General features: G+C 41.0%; 1 protein-coding gene across 1 annotated transcript in view; it reads right to left on the reverse strand.

Annotated features, from left to right (window-relative positions):
* Positions 1-3574: 3574 nt before the first annotated feature.
* The window catches only part of RNF11 (ring finger protein 11), a 42337-nt gene continuing 30091 nt past the window's right edge, over positions 3575-15820 (reverse strand). Inside the window, exons 2-3 of the mRNA XM_050961693.1 lie at positions 9199-9368; positions 3575-4805 (exon numbers count right to left, since the gene is read on the reverse strand). Coding sequence (XP_050817650.1) covers positions 4634-4805; positions 9199-9368 — 342 coding nt within the window. The 3' untranslated portion in view covers positions 3575-4633. The remainder of the gene's footprint in view (positions 4806-9198; positions 9369-15820) is intronic.

Consider the following 15820-nt stretch of genomic DNA (forward strand, 5'->3'; position numbering starts at 1 on the left):
TCTTCTACAAAGTATACTTTAAAGGAAAATGTTTACCTTTATGCTTTTTGATAAAGGGATTAATTAAGCATTTCAGCTGCAGAAAGTCAAAGGCCCCACTTTCTGATCCTGGAACAGGATTTAACAGCGAACAGCTTAAGAGTTGTTAGCATACAACCATGTCCACCATTTTCCCCCAAAACTAAAATTCTGTGTAAAAGGAATTTCATCTTTTAAAACAAACATTTATTCTGGATATTAAATCTGGGACTGTTCTATGGATGGCTTAACAGTTATAGATTTTATAAGAAACATTCTCGTGTTAGCTTTATCTGACATTTGACTGCTTGTTGAAGAGAAATCTCATGCACACATAGGGGTGTAAGCACATACTAGTGATAGCCATGTGATAAACTGTATTTAACATGCACTTTTGATCACCTAACCTGCACTCTGTCCACTACTCCATCTTCACCAGGACTTAATGTAACATTCAAAGCCTCTCAGCCGTTTCAAACATCTGCCATTAAAAAAAAAAAAGAAACGATCACTGACAAGATTAAGGTCTGATATCTTGTAATCCCTTGGTCTAGAAATTTTTGCTTTACATCACTAGAAAAGGGGTTTGTCAGCTTTCCAAAGGGACAGTTGCTCCTAATCCAGAAAAGTTGCAAGATATTGGTACCTTAAAATCATAATTGTATGTAAGAAAAAAAAAAAAACTTTTAGAATTAACTAATTTCTCTTCCCTCAGAGGCCTAGACAGCTGGCCTCACAGTATTGAGGGACCTGGCTTTATAGGTGAAAGGATTAAAACAATACCACCACTAACACTCAACATTTCTAATAGTGTGTGTTAATTATCTATAGCAACTATGGAATTGAGCACCCAATATTTTCTAAAATGGTTGTGTAATGAAGTTTTGTAAAGCATTTATGATATCATAGTGAATCACATGTATGATTGCTAAGGGATGCTTTAAAACAATAAAGACTATTTTTATCCAAAGTTCCTTTAGTGGTGAACTGCTTTTACAAGTTCAGTATTTTACTAGTACAGTTTTTCAGGTAAAGATTTTTAAAATCATGCTTAATTATACTTAGTTTAATGTGTGCAAAGTGCTTTGAAGATGAAAAGTATTATAATAAATACTAAGGGACTGTCTACCCTAAAAATACAACCACAGCAGGGAAACAGGTTAAAACAGGTGGCCATATCAGAATTACAAAACTGATCTAGACTGGTAAGATCTATGCTACACCACAAATGGATCCGCAGTTGTAAGTAGGTTAGGAAACAAACTATGTTGCAATCAATTTGTCTATCATATTTGTATTTGAGGTGTCAATAATTAATTCAGAACACCCCTGCAAAGTTGGAAGCAAGTATTATCCTAATTTTTAACAGATGGGGGAAATTAGACACAAAGGAAGTAGTTTCTGAGCTGGGGCTAGAATCCAAGTGATCTACAATCTCAGTCTACACAGTTCTCTTGAAACTATTTTTTCCTGGGCTTAAGTAAATTATGTATTCATTTTGGGTGTATGAATTAAAAGCCCCCCAAAAATCTGAATTTAAGCTATTTAGTTATGGAAAAGCAAGTCTATTATGCAACAGCATTGCACCTAGAAGTTTAAAATCAATTAATGCATTCATTATATTTACATATTTTAAATTAAAATTTGTTTTTGGAATGTTCTTGCGTTATCAATTCTAACTCTAGCCCTTTACACCTTTTGTTATAATTTAACCAGTAATTTAATTAAAGCATACGTTTGTTTCTTTTAACACTATATATCAGTGTTAAAAGTTCAACAATACAAAGTGCCTGGAAAACCATTCAGCTCGATAACCAGTCATTTCAATGCGCCTTCCAAATCTTTCATAAATCACGTATTATAATAGACAAATACCAACATGAAAAATTTGTTTAAAAACTGTTCATTTGCCAATTTTAAAAATCAAGGCAAAAGGAAAAACATCTGACTAGAATACTTGACAAACATGGACATTATGATGTTACAAAACACACCCACACCCACCCACCTACACCAATGATTTGCCACTGAGAACACTGCACAATTTCAGGTCTTTCCTCTCAGAATTGCTTCATGTAATTGAGAGAGAGAGTGAGTGTGTGTGTGTGATATAAAGGGGAAGACGGGGGAAATCAGGCAATGTATAACAACTTCCATTAATCTGGTACTGTAGATTGTTCTGAACTGTTTTTGAATACCTACAGAATTCATATACAATACGGTGTGTAGCTTTCAGCTGCAGGGCTAATAAATAAAACAACATGTTGATTCTGCAGTCTACTGCCCAACCTTATAAAATCATTAATGACACATAATTGCTGTATATTATAAGTACACAGAGTTTTCAACGTCCTTGTGTGTTTAAATATAAATTGTTACATCAAGCACTCAAACTATATACACAGAACAACCAAGAATGTTCCCTTATTCATTGTGGTTAACTTCAGGCTGCATCCCATTTTACTAGACCACGGGTAGGCAACCTATGGCACACATGCCGAAGGCAGCACGTGAGCTGATTTTCAGTGGAACTCACACTGCCTGGGTCCTGGCCACAGATCCAGGGGGCTCTGCATTTTAATTTAATTTTAAATGAAGCTTCTTAAACATTTTAATAACCTTATTTACTTTACATACAACAGTAGTTTAATTATATATTATAGACTTATAGAAAGAGATCTTCTAAAAACTTTAAAATGTATTACCAGCACGCGAAACCTTAAATTAGAGTGAATAAATGAGGACTTGGCACATCACTTCTGAAAGCTTGCCAACCCCTGTACTAGACTAAGCTGTCTCAATGTGTCAGCTTTGCACTGAGGGTATAAAAGTCACAGTAGAGCAGCGGTGCCCAAACTTTTCCTGTCACCGTCTCTGCCCCCCCTCTACCAGTAATGGAATCTGTCCAAGTCTCCCCTCCATTACTGCACAGTTGTCTTAGCGGAAGAGGTTGGACTGAAGGCAGAGCTGGGGATCTGGGAGGAGCTGGTCTGGGGGCAGAGAGGGAATGAGGACAGAGCTGGCTGGGGATGGAGCAGGGGGGGCAGAATGGGACTGGGGTGGGGGAAGAGCAGGGGACAGATTGGAGCTGCAGCGAAGGGCAAAGCAGAGCTGCAGCTGGGATCAGAGCTGGGCTGGGGGCACAGTGGGGCTGGGTGTGTCCCCTCCCTGCTCCCTGTAGGGGCTGGCCCAGGCCCTACCTTGCCACCCCCGAATGTTGCTCCCCTGGGGGGGGGGGGCACAGAGTATGCCTCACACTTTGGGGACCACTGCAGTAGAGTACATTTAAGAAAAAAATAAACCACATGCTAAGCAGATACAAAGATTGAAAGCTACAATTTTTGCTAGACTGTTTCTACCAAGCACATACCTTTTCTGCTTCAGAATTGTAGTCTCTTGTATCACTTCCACTTTAGTTGTACTATTTTTTTCCCTTTGATCACTATGAAATTGTGTTTATATATGAACTTAACATTTATGTGCAAAACATAAAACACAGTTCATATATCTGAAATGTCCATCAGTAAGACTTAACAAATACATTTCATTCAGAGTCTGAGATACAGTATGTTTATTTTTAATTTCAATAACCTAAGAAGAACTACAGGAAGGAGAGATGCAGTACCCTTTTGCTATGGTGTAAGACATTGGGGGTGGGGTACGGCAGGAGAAGTAATCAACGCTGACATTAATTTTTGTAAGAAGGAAAATAAACGGTTCTGAACAGTTTAATCACCATGGCTCCATTTTCATCTTGTCCTGAAGCACAGTGGTCCACCTTTAACATAATAAATCAAAAACGTTGACACTTAAGTTTAAGCATCATTGTCTGATCAAAACTGAAGCAAATTAAGGAAAAAGAAACAGAAAAGGGTAAAACAAAATTTAACTGGCAGATCTGTTTTGCATCCTTGCATTGAATTGTCACTTATAGAAAAGGGACAGTGCATCTCCATTTGCTTACAGACTAGGAGATCAATGAATTCTGCATAATCCTAACTGCAAACAAAATATAGCACTTTTAACAGATTATAAATAAACTGGATTTCAAGCGTAGAGCCAGCCCAACGATAACAATACACTATTTAAAAAGACCTAAGGCAATGGAGTCCATTTCCAATGGAAAAAAAAGAACTGTGCAAACAAGCTTAAAACTATTTCTTTGTGCCAGTGTTATAAAATGTAGCTTTTAATAAAGCCTTGACCCAAATACCAGGAATCTGTGAAAGGAATCAGAACAAAAATTGTTCCTTTATTTTAGGAAAAAATATCCTTATCTCGCATCTAAGAAAAATTGATACACTCAATTTGAACATTTACAGGTTTTTTTAGAACTTTATACAATTCCTATGTATGTGTGTAAGAACAGGCGTTAAAGAACAACTGTTTTTAAGTATTGGGTCAAGGCTTTACATAAAATAACTTCCTACTTTTTCTATATTCCCTAAAATATTATGTGTTTTTCCAATATCTGCAGCCATTCAGGAATTGTTAGGAAATGTACTTTTTGTGCATGATCTTAATTCCTAATCCCTGGCTCTTTGGGCTGAATGACAAAGGATCAAACCCATTAAAATGGATGGTTTCCTTGATGAGTCAGAGGCAAAACCCCGGCTCAGTTAGTTTCATATGATGAAAGCAGTGCTGCATCAACTGGCTCCATGCAGGAGGGGCACGTAAACGATCTCATCAACCAGTCATCTATACAGTCCAGGTGGTAAATGTGCATGCATGGCAGAAATCGGATAGGGTCCCCGTAAACAAAGTCCATCATACAGATCACACATCTGAGGAAAAAGAAGTTGGAGAAATGTTAAGATACTCTTATCGCTTTGGAAAGTTAAGCAGCAGTATTACCTACCCTGCTACTACGTTTATTGGAGAAAAGCACAAGGATAAGTTTATTATCACATCAACATCTGAATACATTTTACGTTAGTGAAGCTAACAAGTCTCCTTAATTCTATGCCCAACACCATTTATGATAACAAAAATTAAAATAAAGATTAACCTTGAAAAGTAAAAGGCTGAATTAAACCCTTCATTGTTCCCCCTGCCCCTCCCATAAATAAAATAATTTAAATAAAATGTAGATAATGAGAACCATGTGAAAACACACCATGCATGACCTGCAGGGCATGGCCACACTACGGGCTGAGCTTGCTCGAGGTGGTGTACTTCCTGCATGGTACTAAGCATCCTCAGCTCTCATAAAGGGGACAACCTCTCTGACTCTCGCTATTTACGGCTGCATCTCCTCCACTCCCCCTCGGTTACCACTGTTGCACATATTTAATTTAAACTCCATGAGGTAGGACCTTGTCATCTTTGCCTAGGAAGGACTGTGCTTTACAATGGCTCTATGTAAGTAAATAATTCTATTACTACCTATTCTTTAATGCTTTTTTAAAAAGGACTTCTCCAGCCAGCCAAAGCTATTTCTACTTTAAAATGAGTAAGTGACATGCCTGGGTATGAAGCTATTTGCAGTAGTTGCCTTATAAATATTAATTATAACTTCACTTTAAAAAAAAAAACAAGGTTCTCAGAGTTAAACTATGGGACAAAAACATTTAGGCCAAATCATCCCTCCAAGTCCACACATGGAGGGGACAAAACTTGCAAACTGGAGGAAGGGGTGTTGAAGAGGGCAATTCTTCTATGCCACTGCCTCACTTCCCCTAACCCCATATAAGCCGCCTCTGCTGGGGCTGGGCTCCACAAGTGTGGAAGGGGCAGGTGGGAAAGCTGTTCTCTTCACCTCATCCTCTCATAGGGTGGGGATTTCCTGGGTAAATTAACACTAATGCCATCAGCACTAGCTTTCTTGGGAGTGCTCTCAATGCTATGTCCCTAAAATCCCAAAGAGTCTCCATGTGGATGACATTAGCCTCTGGCACATCCTGCCACAGTAATGCTTTTAATCCCAACTCCTCACTCTGTGTAATCCACCCATGTGGGGGAGGGGAACCCCCTCCCATCCAACAAAATTAGGAGGATGCTGAATGCAAGCTCAGTTTCCAATGAGCTGTGTGATTATAACCCACAGGGGGATGATCTGACTCTATCAAACACTGTAACCTGTTTGATCAACGTAAAAAGGCCCTCAAAACTGAAGAAGCCACAACTACTGTAATTCCTCTGGTCTCCATCTCTCCCGACAGGCCATTTCCTTCAGGCACTCACAATCAATGCTGTGCTCTGTGCCATAACTGAAAAGGCTGCTGCTCAGTTCAACCGATTCTGTGAGATTCTGACATGAACATTCCTAGGTGCAGTTCCTTTTTTCTATATTTTGGAATGATTTACGGTGGCAGATGTTGCCATTTTGAAGAATACAGCTTTTAAGGAAGAAAAGCTCTGGAATGGTGCTTTCCAGTGGCATAAGCTCACAATGTTGCCAACTCCCATGATTTTATTGTGAATCTTGTGCTATCTAGTGTTTATTTTTAAGGCCAGAGCTCCTGGAATCATGGGATTATGTGAGAACCTGTTTGTAATCAACTTAAACTAAACACTCTTAAAACAGTGTGTGTCCACACAAAGCTGCACTGGTTTAACTAAATCAGTTTTTTAAAATCACACCTGTAGTTAAACAATGCAACTTTTCTATTTAGGCCAGGACCCTCTCTCTTGGCTCAGCACCTCCCTCCTCATGAGGGACTGTTGTCTGTGCTCCTGATTTCCCTCCCGCATGAAGCAGCCAGACTCTCTCCAGCATGCTGCAATCAGATGCGCTCAAGACAGCTGTGCTGCTGTTACTTTGCCATTGACTCAATGTTCTATGTAGGCCAGCCAGAGTACATGAGCCTGAATCACAGGGTGTTCTTCCAATCAATCAACAGGAGTCTCTTGAGCCTTGCCCTATGCCTGGAGGGCAGAAGCTCAATCTCCACATCCCAATATAAATGGCTGGAAACCACCAAGGCACCAGAATACTTTCAGTAGTGCCAGGAGTGGCCACTCTAATTCTCTACCAAGCTAGGAGTGAAGAACCAAGTTCAAGTCTCAAACTTTTGGCCTTTCTGCAGTAGCATAGTATTTCCATGAGGTTACTAGACCAGGTCAAATCTACTTGGACTTGTTGGAGAAATGACCAAGTTACTGTAACTTAGGTGAAGAGACATCTACCATAATACATCCATTTTCCTCTCAGTACTTGAAACTTCAGGAACCTACTTGCTACAGCAAGGGGACTTTCAGCTCAAAAATCAAAGCCCTAGTGATTCACCACTGAGGACTATTCAAACCTGTCTCTAACTCACTTATCAGAGGGATGGGACAAGGCACAGGAAAACTTCAGTGAGACTGGTGCATGGAAAACAATGTTCCTTAAAACCACTACTTGGCCTGGAAAGAAAGCTGTGAATTTCCTTATGGCAGTCAGGCTTCCGAAAAGAGCGAAGAGAACCCTCCTTATTACTATCAAAACTCAGGAGATTGATTGCAGCCTGACACTTCCACGAGAATTGAATGGGAACTATTAAGCTAAATATCCATGCCATGCATCCAATGAAGTGGGTATTCACCCACGAAAGCTCATGGTCCAATACATCTGTTAGTCTATAAGGTGCCATAGGACTCTTTGCTGCTTTTACAGACCCAAACTAACACGGCTACCCCTCTGATACTTGCTAAACATACTGTGCTTAAAAAATATTTAAACGGTACCATAAATTTACAGGATGTCTTACAAGCATAGCTAACACACAGTCTGTGCCCTGAAGAGTTTATAACCTTAATAAGACAAGATAAGCGAAACATGAGACAATAATTCAGGAGAGAGAGGCTGTGATTATTCTTGATGCGGAGAAGAAGGGAGGATGGTAGAAGACATGAAATCAGAAATGCAAAAAAGGAGACAGAAGGATCAGTAAGAACAAAAGGACTGGGAACAGCATGGAGGTGGGGAACAAGGGCAGAAAGGAACACAGATTTTCTGGGGACAAGATTAGGTAGGAGAGAAATAGAAGCTTTAGTTTGTTACAGGCAACCAATGGAGGGATTCAAGGAATGGGATTATGTGGTCTAAGCAGGGATGGGGAAGACTGCTTTTGCAGTGGTATTTTGGCATCTACTTCACCCTAGGGCAGGGATGGGCAAACTTTTTGGCCCGAGGGCCACATCTGGGTGGGAAAACTGCATGCAGGGCCATGAATGTAGGGTTGGGCAGGCGGTTGGGGTGCAAGAGGGAATGTAGGGTGCAGGAAGGGGCTCAGGGCAAGGGGTTGGGGCAGAGGAGGGGTGTGGAGTGTACAACAGGGCTCAGAGAAGGGAGTTGGGGTGCAGGAGGGGGTGTGGAATGCGGGAAGGGGCTCAGGGCAGGATGCAGGGAGGAGTGCAGGAAGGCGCTCAGGGCAAGGGGTTGGGGCAGAGGAGGGGTGTGGGGTGTACAAGGGAGCTCAGGGAAGGGGGTTGGAGTGCAGAAAGGGGGTGCAGAGTGCGGGAAGGGGCTCAGGGCAGGGGTGCAGGCTCAGGGAAGGGGGCTGGGGTACAGGAAGAGTGTGGGAGGGGGCTCACGGCAGGGGGTTGGGGTACAGAAGGGGTGTGGGGTGCAGCAGGGGTTTTGGGTGCAGGCAGGGTGCAGCAGGGGGCTCAGGGCAGGGAGTTGGGGTGCAGGCGAGGTTTGGGGTACAGGCTCCAGCTCGGCACCACTTACCTGGAGCAGCTCCAAGGTGGCAGCGGCACACACCGGGCTGCTCCCAGAAGCGGCTAGCACCACACCCCTGCAGCCCCTGGAGAAGGGGGAGCAGAGGGCTCTGTGCACTGCCCTCGCCTGTCGGTATCTTCCCTGGCCAATGAGAGCTGTGAGGGGTGGTGCCTGCAGGCAAGGTCAGTGCATGGAGCCCTCTGCGTCCCCTCCTCCAGGGGCTGCAGGGACATGGTGCCAGTCACTTCTGGGAGCGGTGTGGGGACTGTGGCGCCACAAGGGTGGCAATCCTGCGGGCCGGATCCAAAGCCCTGATGGGCTGGATCCAGCCCGCAGACCGTAGTTTGCCCACTCCTGCCCTAGGGTATATAATCTCACTGCTAATCAAGGAAAGTGAGGTGAAGAATATAACAAGGCCAAAAAAAGCCTTCTCCTCCCAAGATCCGCTTTCCCGCAGAAATATCATTTAAAAAAAAAAAACCAAAAAATAAACCACCACCACCTTAAAACTACTAGTTTGTGTAACTTACTCTCTAATCTTCTTCTCCGAGCCATCTCGTCCAGGATCATAGACTCCCTTAGGCAGGTGCTGTATAAGGCCTATCCTTTGCGCTATTCTAATTTGTTCCTCTTCTGTTAGTTGTGTTGCTAGCCGAGTCTGGCTAGGAGTTGGATGATAAACAGGAACTGGAACCTGCTCCTAAAATTAGAAGATTTAAAACAAAAAACAAAGTTTGCTTTGCTGATGTTTGCTGACATCAGTGGATTTTGGAATATACTAAACTTACTATTTATGCTGTTCCCTTTCTTACTCACTGAAGAATGTTTGCATCAAGTTCCCTCTGCTACCCCACACATTTTTGGCTTAAACTTCATGTGGAGGATAGGATAAAGAGTGCTGCCAGCTTCTTAGGAAAACTGGCAAGGATCTATTTTTGGCAGTTCTCTACCAGACTACTTCATTTTGTCTCCAGGAGTTATTCATAGATAAGTTAAATAGATGCACAAACTCCACATGAAAATAGGCAAATAAAGTTTACATGGGTTTAACTAATTGTTAGATGTTCTGCCTAACTATGAAATGTATGGAGAAAATTTACAAATATAAGTTGATGCATTCTCATTCTGTACACTTACGGAGAATCATTTGTGCTGACAGGCCCAATGTATAGTGTCATGATTTTACAAAAGGATCTTTAATTGGCTCTGTAATTACAAAATCATGTACCACCTGAACAATAATTTAGACCTGTAGATTTATTTCTTAACAACTTTAAATACACTAACGTGGACATAATTATCCAATTAAACATCTGAACTTCCAATACATTTATATATATGAATATCTTTATGAATTCGTTAAAGTTGGACTTGAAGCAATATATATTTTAAATTTGTATTTCCCACACAAAAGAAAATATTTTAAACATACATGGTAGATATGGCAATTTCCTGCAATATCCTAAATGACCTTATTGTATCCAGTTTATGTATTACTGTGGACCAGGATTGTATCTAACCTCTGGAGGGGGGAGATGTAACAAATATTGCAACACCATGCAGTATTTTTGGAGTCCAGTGTTTAAAATTAACGGTTTATGTATAATTGTGATCTACTCCATAAGACAGGGCTACCACAGCTCCTCCAGGAACTAAAAACAGTGGGTAACTGAAGCAAATCAGCCAGGTTGCAGTCCCCCAAGAGAGGCGCCACCTTTTGGGGAGGCTCCCATATACTAGTTCAAATTAAATTCTCCAGAAACCAACAAAGAAAAAAAAACTGTAAATAAATAGCCTAAATTTAAGCTGACACTGGGCCTTCTTCGTAATCTGGCAAATGGACAGGACCTTCTGTCCAAAGGGGGCCCTCAATCCTTGCAGAATGGTTGGAAGGATTTGACCTACTATGGTCTCCTCAGGCTAATGGATGGCATCTAATAAGCTTATTAGCATATGTGTACAGTCATTTATTGTTTTTAATGTGTGACATCAGTAATGTCTTCACCTTAAAAAAAATTGCTTGCTTATAAAAAGCTGTGTTGTAACTTGTAGCTGAGTGCAATTATGCTGTTCACAGCCTTCACAGAGAAAGTAAAGTGCACACGTTGGTGTCTTAGGCAGTCTGGCTTGCTGGGAATATCACAGTATAGGCAGGGAATTGTGCAGCCCAGAAACCCACTGGTCAGGAGGGAAAGGGATGTGGGTTGCTGCTCCAGAGAGGTGACAGATGAGGATTCAGGAACTGTTAAGTGGGTGCCTTTGGTGGACCAGAGGAGGGTAATACAAATGCAGTTACCCTGAACTGTGACATTCTTCTTCATCATGTTCTCACAAACAGATGCTTTTCATTGTTGCTTAACCTTATTTCAGATACTTAAATCAGTGTTTAAACCTTGTATCTATATTCCTTATATTTAAAACAGAATTTTGGAAAACTGAAGCCATCATTTACAATAGTGTTTGTTGGGACAATACTTGATACATAACCTAATTAACAGTAGATTTATGGCGGTATATTACTTGCATTAAAGCAGTTTAATAATGTCTATTAACTGCAGAGGGAAAAAATCTACTCATCAGAAAAAATGGTGTGAAACTACATATTTGTACGTCAGAGACACAGCATCATTAATCAGCTATTTTTCTTACAGTTCATGTTGAGAGGAAATTGCTTTATATTAATCATATAATGTGAGACGAGGTCAGCCCCACACAAGAAAATCAGACGTAGGAAGTGTCAGACTCTGCAAGGTCCCCATCATGGAGTTTCCACTTAAACATCACCAGTTGCGGAGGCATCAGGCTTTACATCTCACAGAATAACCAGCAGGTTTAGCTCCCAAAACCTGAGAATCTTTATGGAGTCACTAGTTCACCAGGTACACTCCTATGACAGCCTTGTGCCCTTTCAATCCATCACAGGTTCCCTCAGCCCCTCCAGCTCTCGGACATCACACTCCTGTGGAGGTCACAGTACCAAGAAATCCCATGCCAACTGCTGGGATTTCCACACCATGGAGTCCATCCAACATTGACCTAGGAGTTACAGGGGGAGGGGAGAGAGTGGAACAATACAACACTGCCCTTCTCAGTGCCCTCCTTGTCCCCCAGGTTTCTGCCAGTCTGGGTCAAGGTTAGCAAAATAGTTGAGAATATTTGTGCAATATGCCAATCAACCTTTAGGACTCAATAAAACTCCTGGCAACCTCCTACAGAAGGCTATAGCATCAGCTGAATGCACACAGCCTGTTAGATTCTTCTCTCAATGCAGAGAGCCTATGATATGAGTAAGGTGTTGCATCTGCGAATATGTGATTGCATTGACCTGCAAGAATCATAGACGGCAGACATAGAAAGGACCCTGCAGGCCATTTCCTGTCAATATATGCTTGTTTCCTAAAGTACACGTCCTAGCATTTTTGTCCAGTCTAGTTTTAAGTATCCCAAGCAAAGGGGCTTTCCATTGAGAGACTATTCCACAGCCAAATTTCCCTGTCAGGATGCTTTTCTTAATATGATTCCAACACTGTTTAGTTATTCCTTCTTATAAAACACTAAATAATTTCTCTCCCTCCAGGAGAAAAATATTCACCCTTTGAATATCTGTAGATTTATGTCCAACCCTGAAGTCAAACTATATTTATCTACGTTTATGATTTTTCTTTACAAATTATGATCCTTTTTATTCTGGCATTGTAAACCCACCCATCTTTCTGGTAGAGCAGTGCCTCAATGATCCCCAGGTGGGGTCGCACCAGAGCCACATACCAAGAGTGATACATATACCCAGATAAGTCAACCTCCCTACTCTGCGACATGATGCCTTTGTGTATCCAGCCCCCGAATGCAACATTTACAGCCATATCACATTATAACTCATCTCTAATTCATTCTTTATCATCTTCAGGCCTCTACCAAATATCACTTCCAAAGTTTCTTCCTATCACACTGAGTTATGGATGTTCCAGATTAATACAAGTAGGGAGAAAGTCAGCATTTTCCCAAACTGGATCTTCTGTAATTACTTGTTGTCTATGCTCCTTATCTCTCTGAGTCCCTTTGTATGATTTCTCTGTCCTCTGGACTGGTGTCTTCAAACCCTCCCCACAAATTTAACATCACCTGTGATTTTCTTCCAGGTTATTAAAGAAAGTGCTAAATAGACTAACACAGAAGCCGAACACTTCCCCACTACAGACACACTGCTGCTTATCATCACCCATTGCTTATGAAGGCTTAACAAGTTTTTAAGATGGATCCTGGACTGACTGAAAAACCAGCAAGCTCTGCAGAAAGACTTTGAGGGTAAGAAAATGCTTTAGGCAGGGATGTAATATGTTAAGTTTTAGACTCTAGAAAGTCATAACCATGTCTGTTTCCTTTATTCTGACTCAATACGCACTTGAATCTGTGATTCTCTGTGCTTTGCTAATGAACTTATATTTGTTTTCACCATAAATAGATTACAGTGTTGTGTTGTTATAAAGGATCTGATCCTGAATTGCAACCTTCCAGCTATGTGTACACTCTCTCTTTGAGGACCCCTTACCTGATAATTACTGTGAGTGTCCAGTGTCAGGGGATGGACACTACAGGCGGACCTCGAATTGGGTACCTAGAGCGTTAAGCTGCAAGGCAAAGTCCGGAGGAGTGTGTTTGGGTGGTAACTGACTGGTGTTCTAGGGAGCTGACACACAGTTTAGCATTAGCAAGTCTCTCTCTCACTCAGGCAGGGGGATAACATCATGACCTACAGTTCTGTGTTACAGTGAAACTACCAAAGAGGAGGAAACTAGACAGGGAGCACTTGCTGTACCATTTTGTGCAGAAAAGGGAGTGATAGGGCAGCCACCCCACTATACTATGGACATTTATTCGAGTTGGGGCCAAATCTTTGTCAATCTGCCCATTTAAAAAAAAGAGTCTGCTTTGTATTTCAAGTAATGATTGGTATTTAGTAGTGTTACATGTTCTGGAAACAGGCAGATTCTTTTGGGTTAAAATGTTTTGCTCCATTTTTACATGAGCATCAATATGAAATAGGTGAGAGTGAAAAGGGGAACATTTCCTATGATCTCCCTGTCCACAGCAAAATATATACACTGCTTAGCAACTAATCACATGATTATCAGGGGTATTATATGATGCTTATTCATGTGAGTAAGAGACAGCACAGCAACAACAAACCCCAGTGAGGCATCTTTTAAAAGTATATTTAGAAAGATTCAAGTGATAGCCCACCACATGGCCTTATGAATTAGAAGGTTATAAACTGATCTGAATATAAATGGGATCTAAAGGAAAGCTGTGGTTCTTTATTTAAAGATCCTGTTACGTGATAAAAGCGAGGTGGCTCCAAAATGAGAAATTACTCATGGTAACCACGTGAAGATTGCTTTTATTAAGTGTTAGATGTTCACAATATAAACACAGTGAGTAGTTACATTTTTAAACACCCAAAAACATAGCAAAAGGAAACATCTCTCAATTATTTCAGTCTTTAGCACACAGTGAAGTGCTGCCATGACCAGCGATATCTTGTTTGTTTATTATTCCAATCCCCTACCTCCCAATTATATCTTCTCCCCCGCCTTCCAAGTAGAAGAGGAAAACAGAAAGGATCAAAGACATCCCCCCATAACATTCAGAAGCTGTCCATAACTATACCCTGATCTGGAAAAAAAAGATATTTTTTGCTTCCAGTGTCAGGTCTTCTTTGTACTACACTTACATGTCTGACATAACCAATTTAGTCAAGAATTTGCAGTTGTCAGCTGTGAGCATCTACAATCTAACATGCCAGACAAGAATCTTTTCTCAGATGAGTAGCCTGAGAGGAAGACAAAAAATGGTGCTGCCTTTTACTGTTAATCCATCATACTAGTGATTAAAAAAGAGGGACACCAACAAGGTCCCATGAAAATGCATAAATCAGTATTCCTGGAAGTAAAAATACATAACACTACAATATGCAAGACTGAGAGGGCCTGAAGGCACTGTTAGGGCTTGGCTACACTTGAAACTTCAAAGCGTTGCCGCGGGAGCGCTTTGAAGTGTGAGTGTGGTCCCAGCGCTGCACATACTCCACCTCCCCATGGGGATTAGCTTGCAGTGCTGTTTACACTGGCGCTTTACAGCGCTGTATCTTGCAGCGCTCAGGGGGGTGTTTTTTTTCACACCCCTGAGCGAGAAAGTTGCAGCGCTGTAAAGCACCAGTGTAGCCAAGGCCTTAATATCCCCTCAAATTACTATTCAAAGTTGGACCATCAAACCCAACCATGATGTAAACATTTTAGTAAAAATAACAACATGCGTAAGCACAGGGCAGAATACTATGTGAAGTGGTTTGTGGTACTTATACTTGGGAGCAATATTTTTGAAAAATTCTGAGAGTATTTCTTCACTGAATGTGAGAATTCTGATTTCTTTAGTCAAGTCCTTTAGAATAAGGATTAATTTTGTTCTATGGGGGGAAGGAGGGGTTAAATGTTAATAGAAGAAGCAAATTTTAAATATTATATGGATATGGGGCATCAGGGATTTTCATGTTTATATACTGATATATTTAAAACAAAAGACCAGAAGGTGTTTGTACACATAGTGGAGGCAGATCTAACACATTTCAATTAAAACAACAAACGGGAAAACTACTTTACTTCCAAGATTTAGAAATACAGAAAACAAAATAAGCATTGCTTTCCCCAGCAATTTTTTTGCAATCCTATAGCTATTTTTAAAATTAATATGTATTCCAAATATTAAACCTTGTAACCAAAGTTTAACATGGACCTCCCATTCTCTAAAATTAAACAACATTTTGGGATGTTAACCTCATAAGATAATGATCTCTCGTAGCCTAGATAGACAAAGTTAAGTCTTTGCAGGATCAGGGTCTATGTGTGTGTTTAATGTTACCGCCATGAGCAGTTCCACTGATTTCAATGGGACTAGTCACCACAGTAAAGTTAAACATGTGTGCAAGCCTTTGCTGGATCAGACTTTAGAGCCCAAATTCTCAATCCTTTCTCATGCAAGTAGTCCCATTAACTTCAAGGTGGATTGTTCAAGGGAGTAGTAGTTTGCAGGATTACAGCCCTTAATCAAATTATGTTTATAGCTAAAGGCCCTTTGACTAGGGTGACCAGACAGCAA

This window comes from Gopherus flavomarginatus, chromosome 7 (assembly GCF_025201925.1).
Source record: "Gopherus flavomarginatus isolate rGopFla2 chromosome 7, rGopFla2.mat.asm, whole genome shotgun sequence".
In the NCBI taxonomy this organism is placed as follows: domain Eukaryota; kingdom Metazoa; phylum Chordata; order Testudines; family Testudinidae; genus Gopherus; species Gopherus flavomarginatus.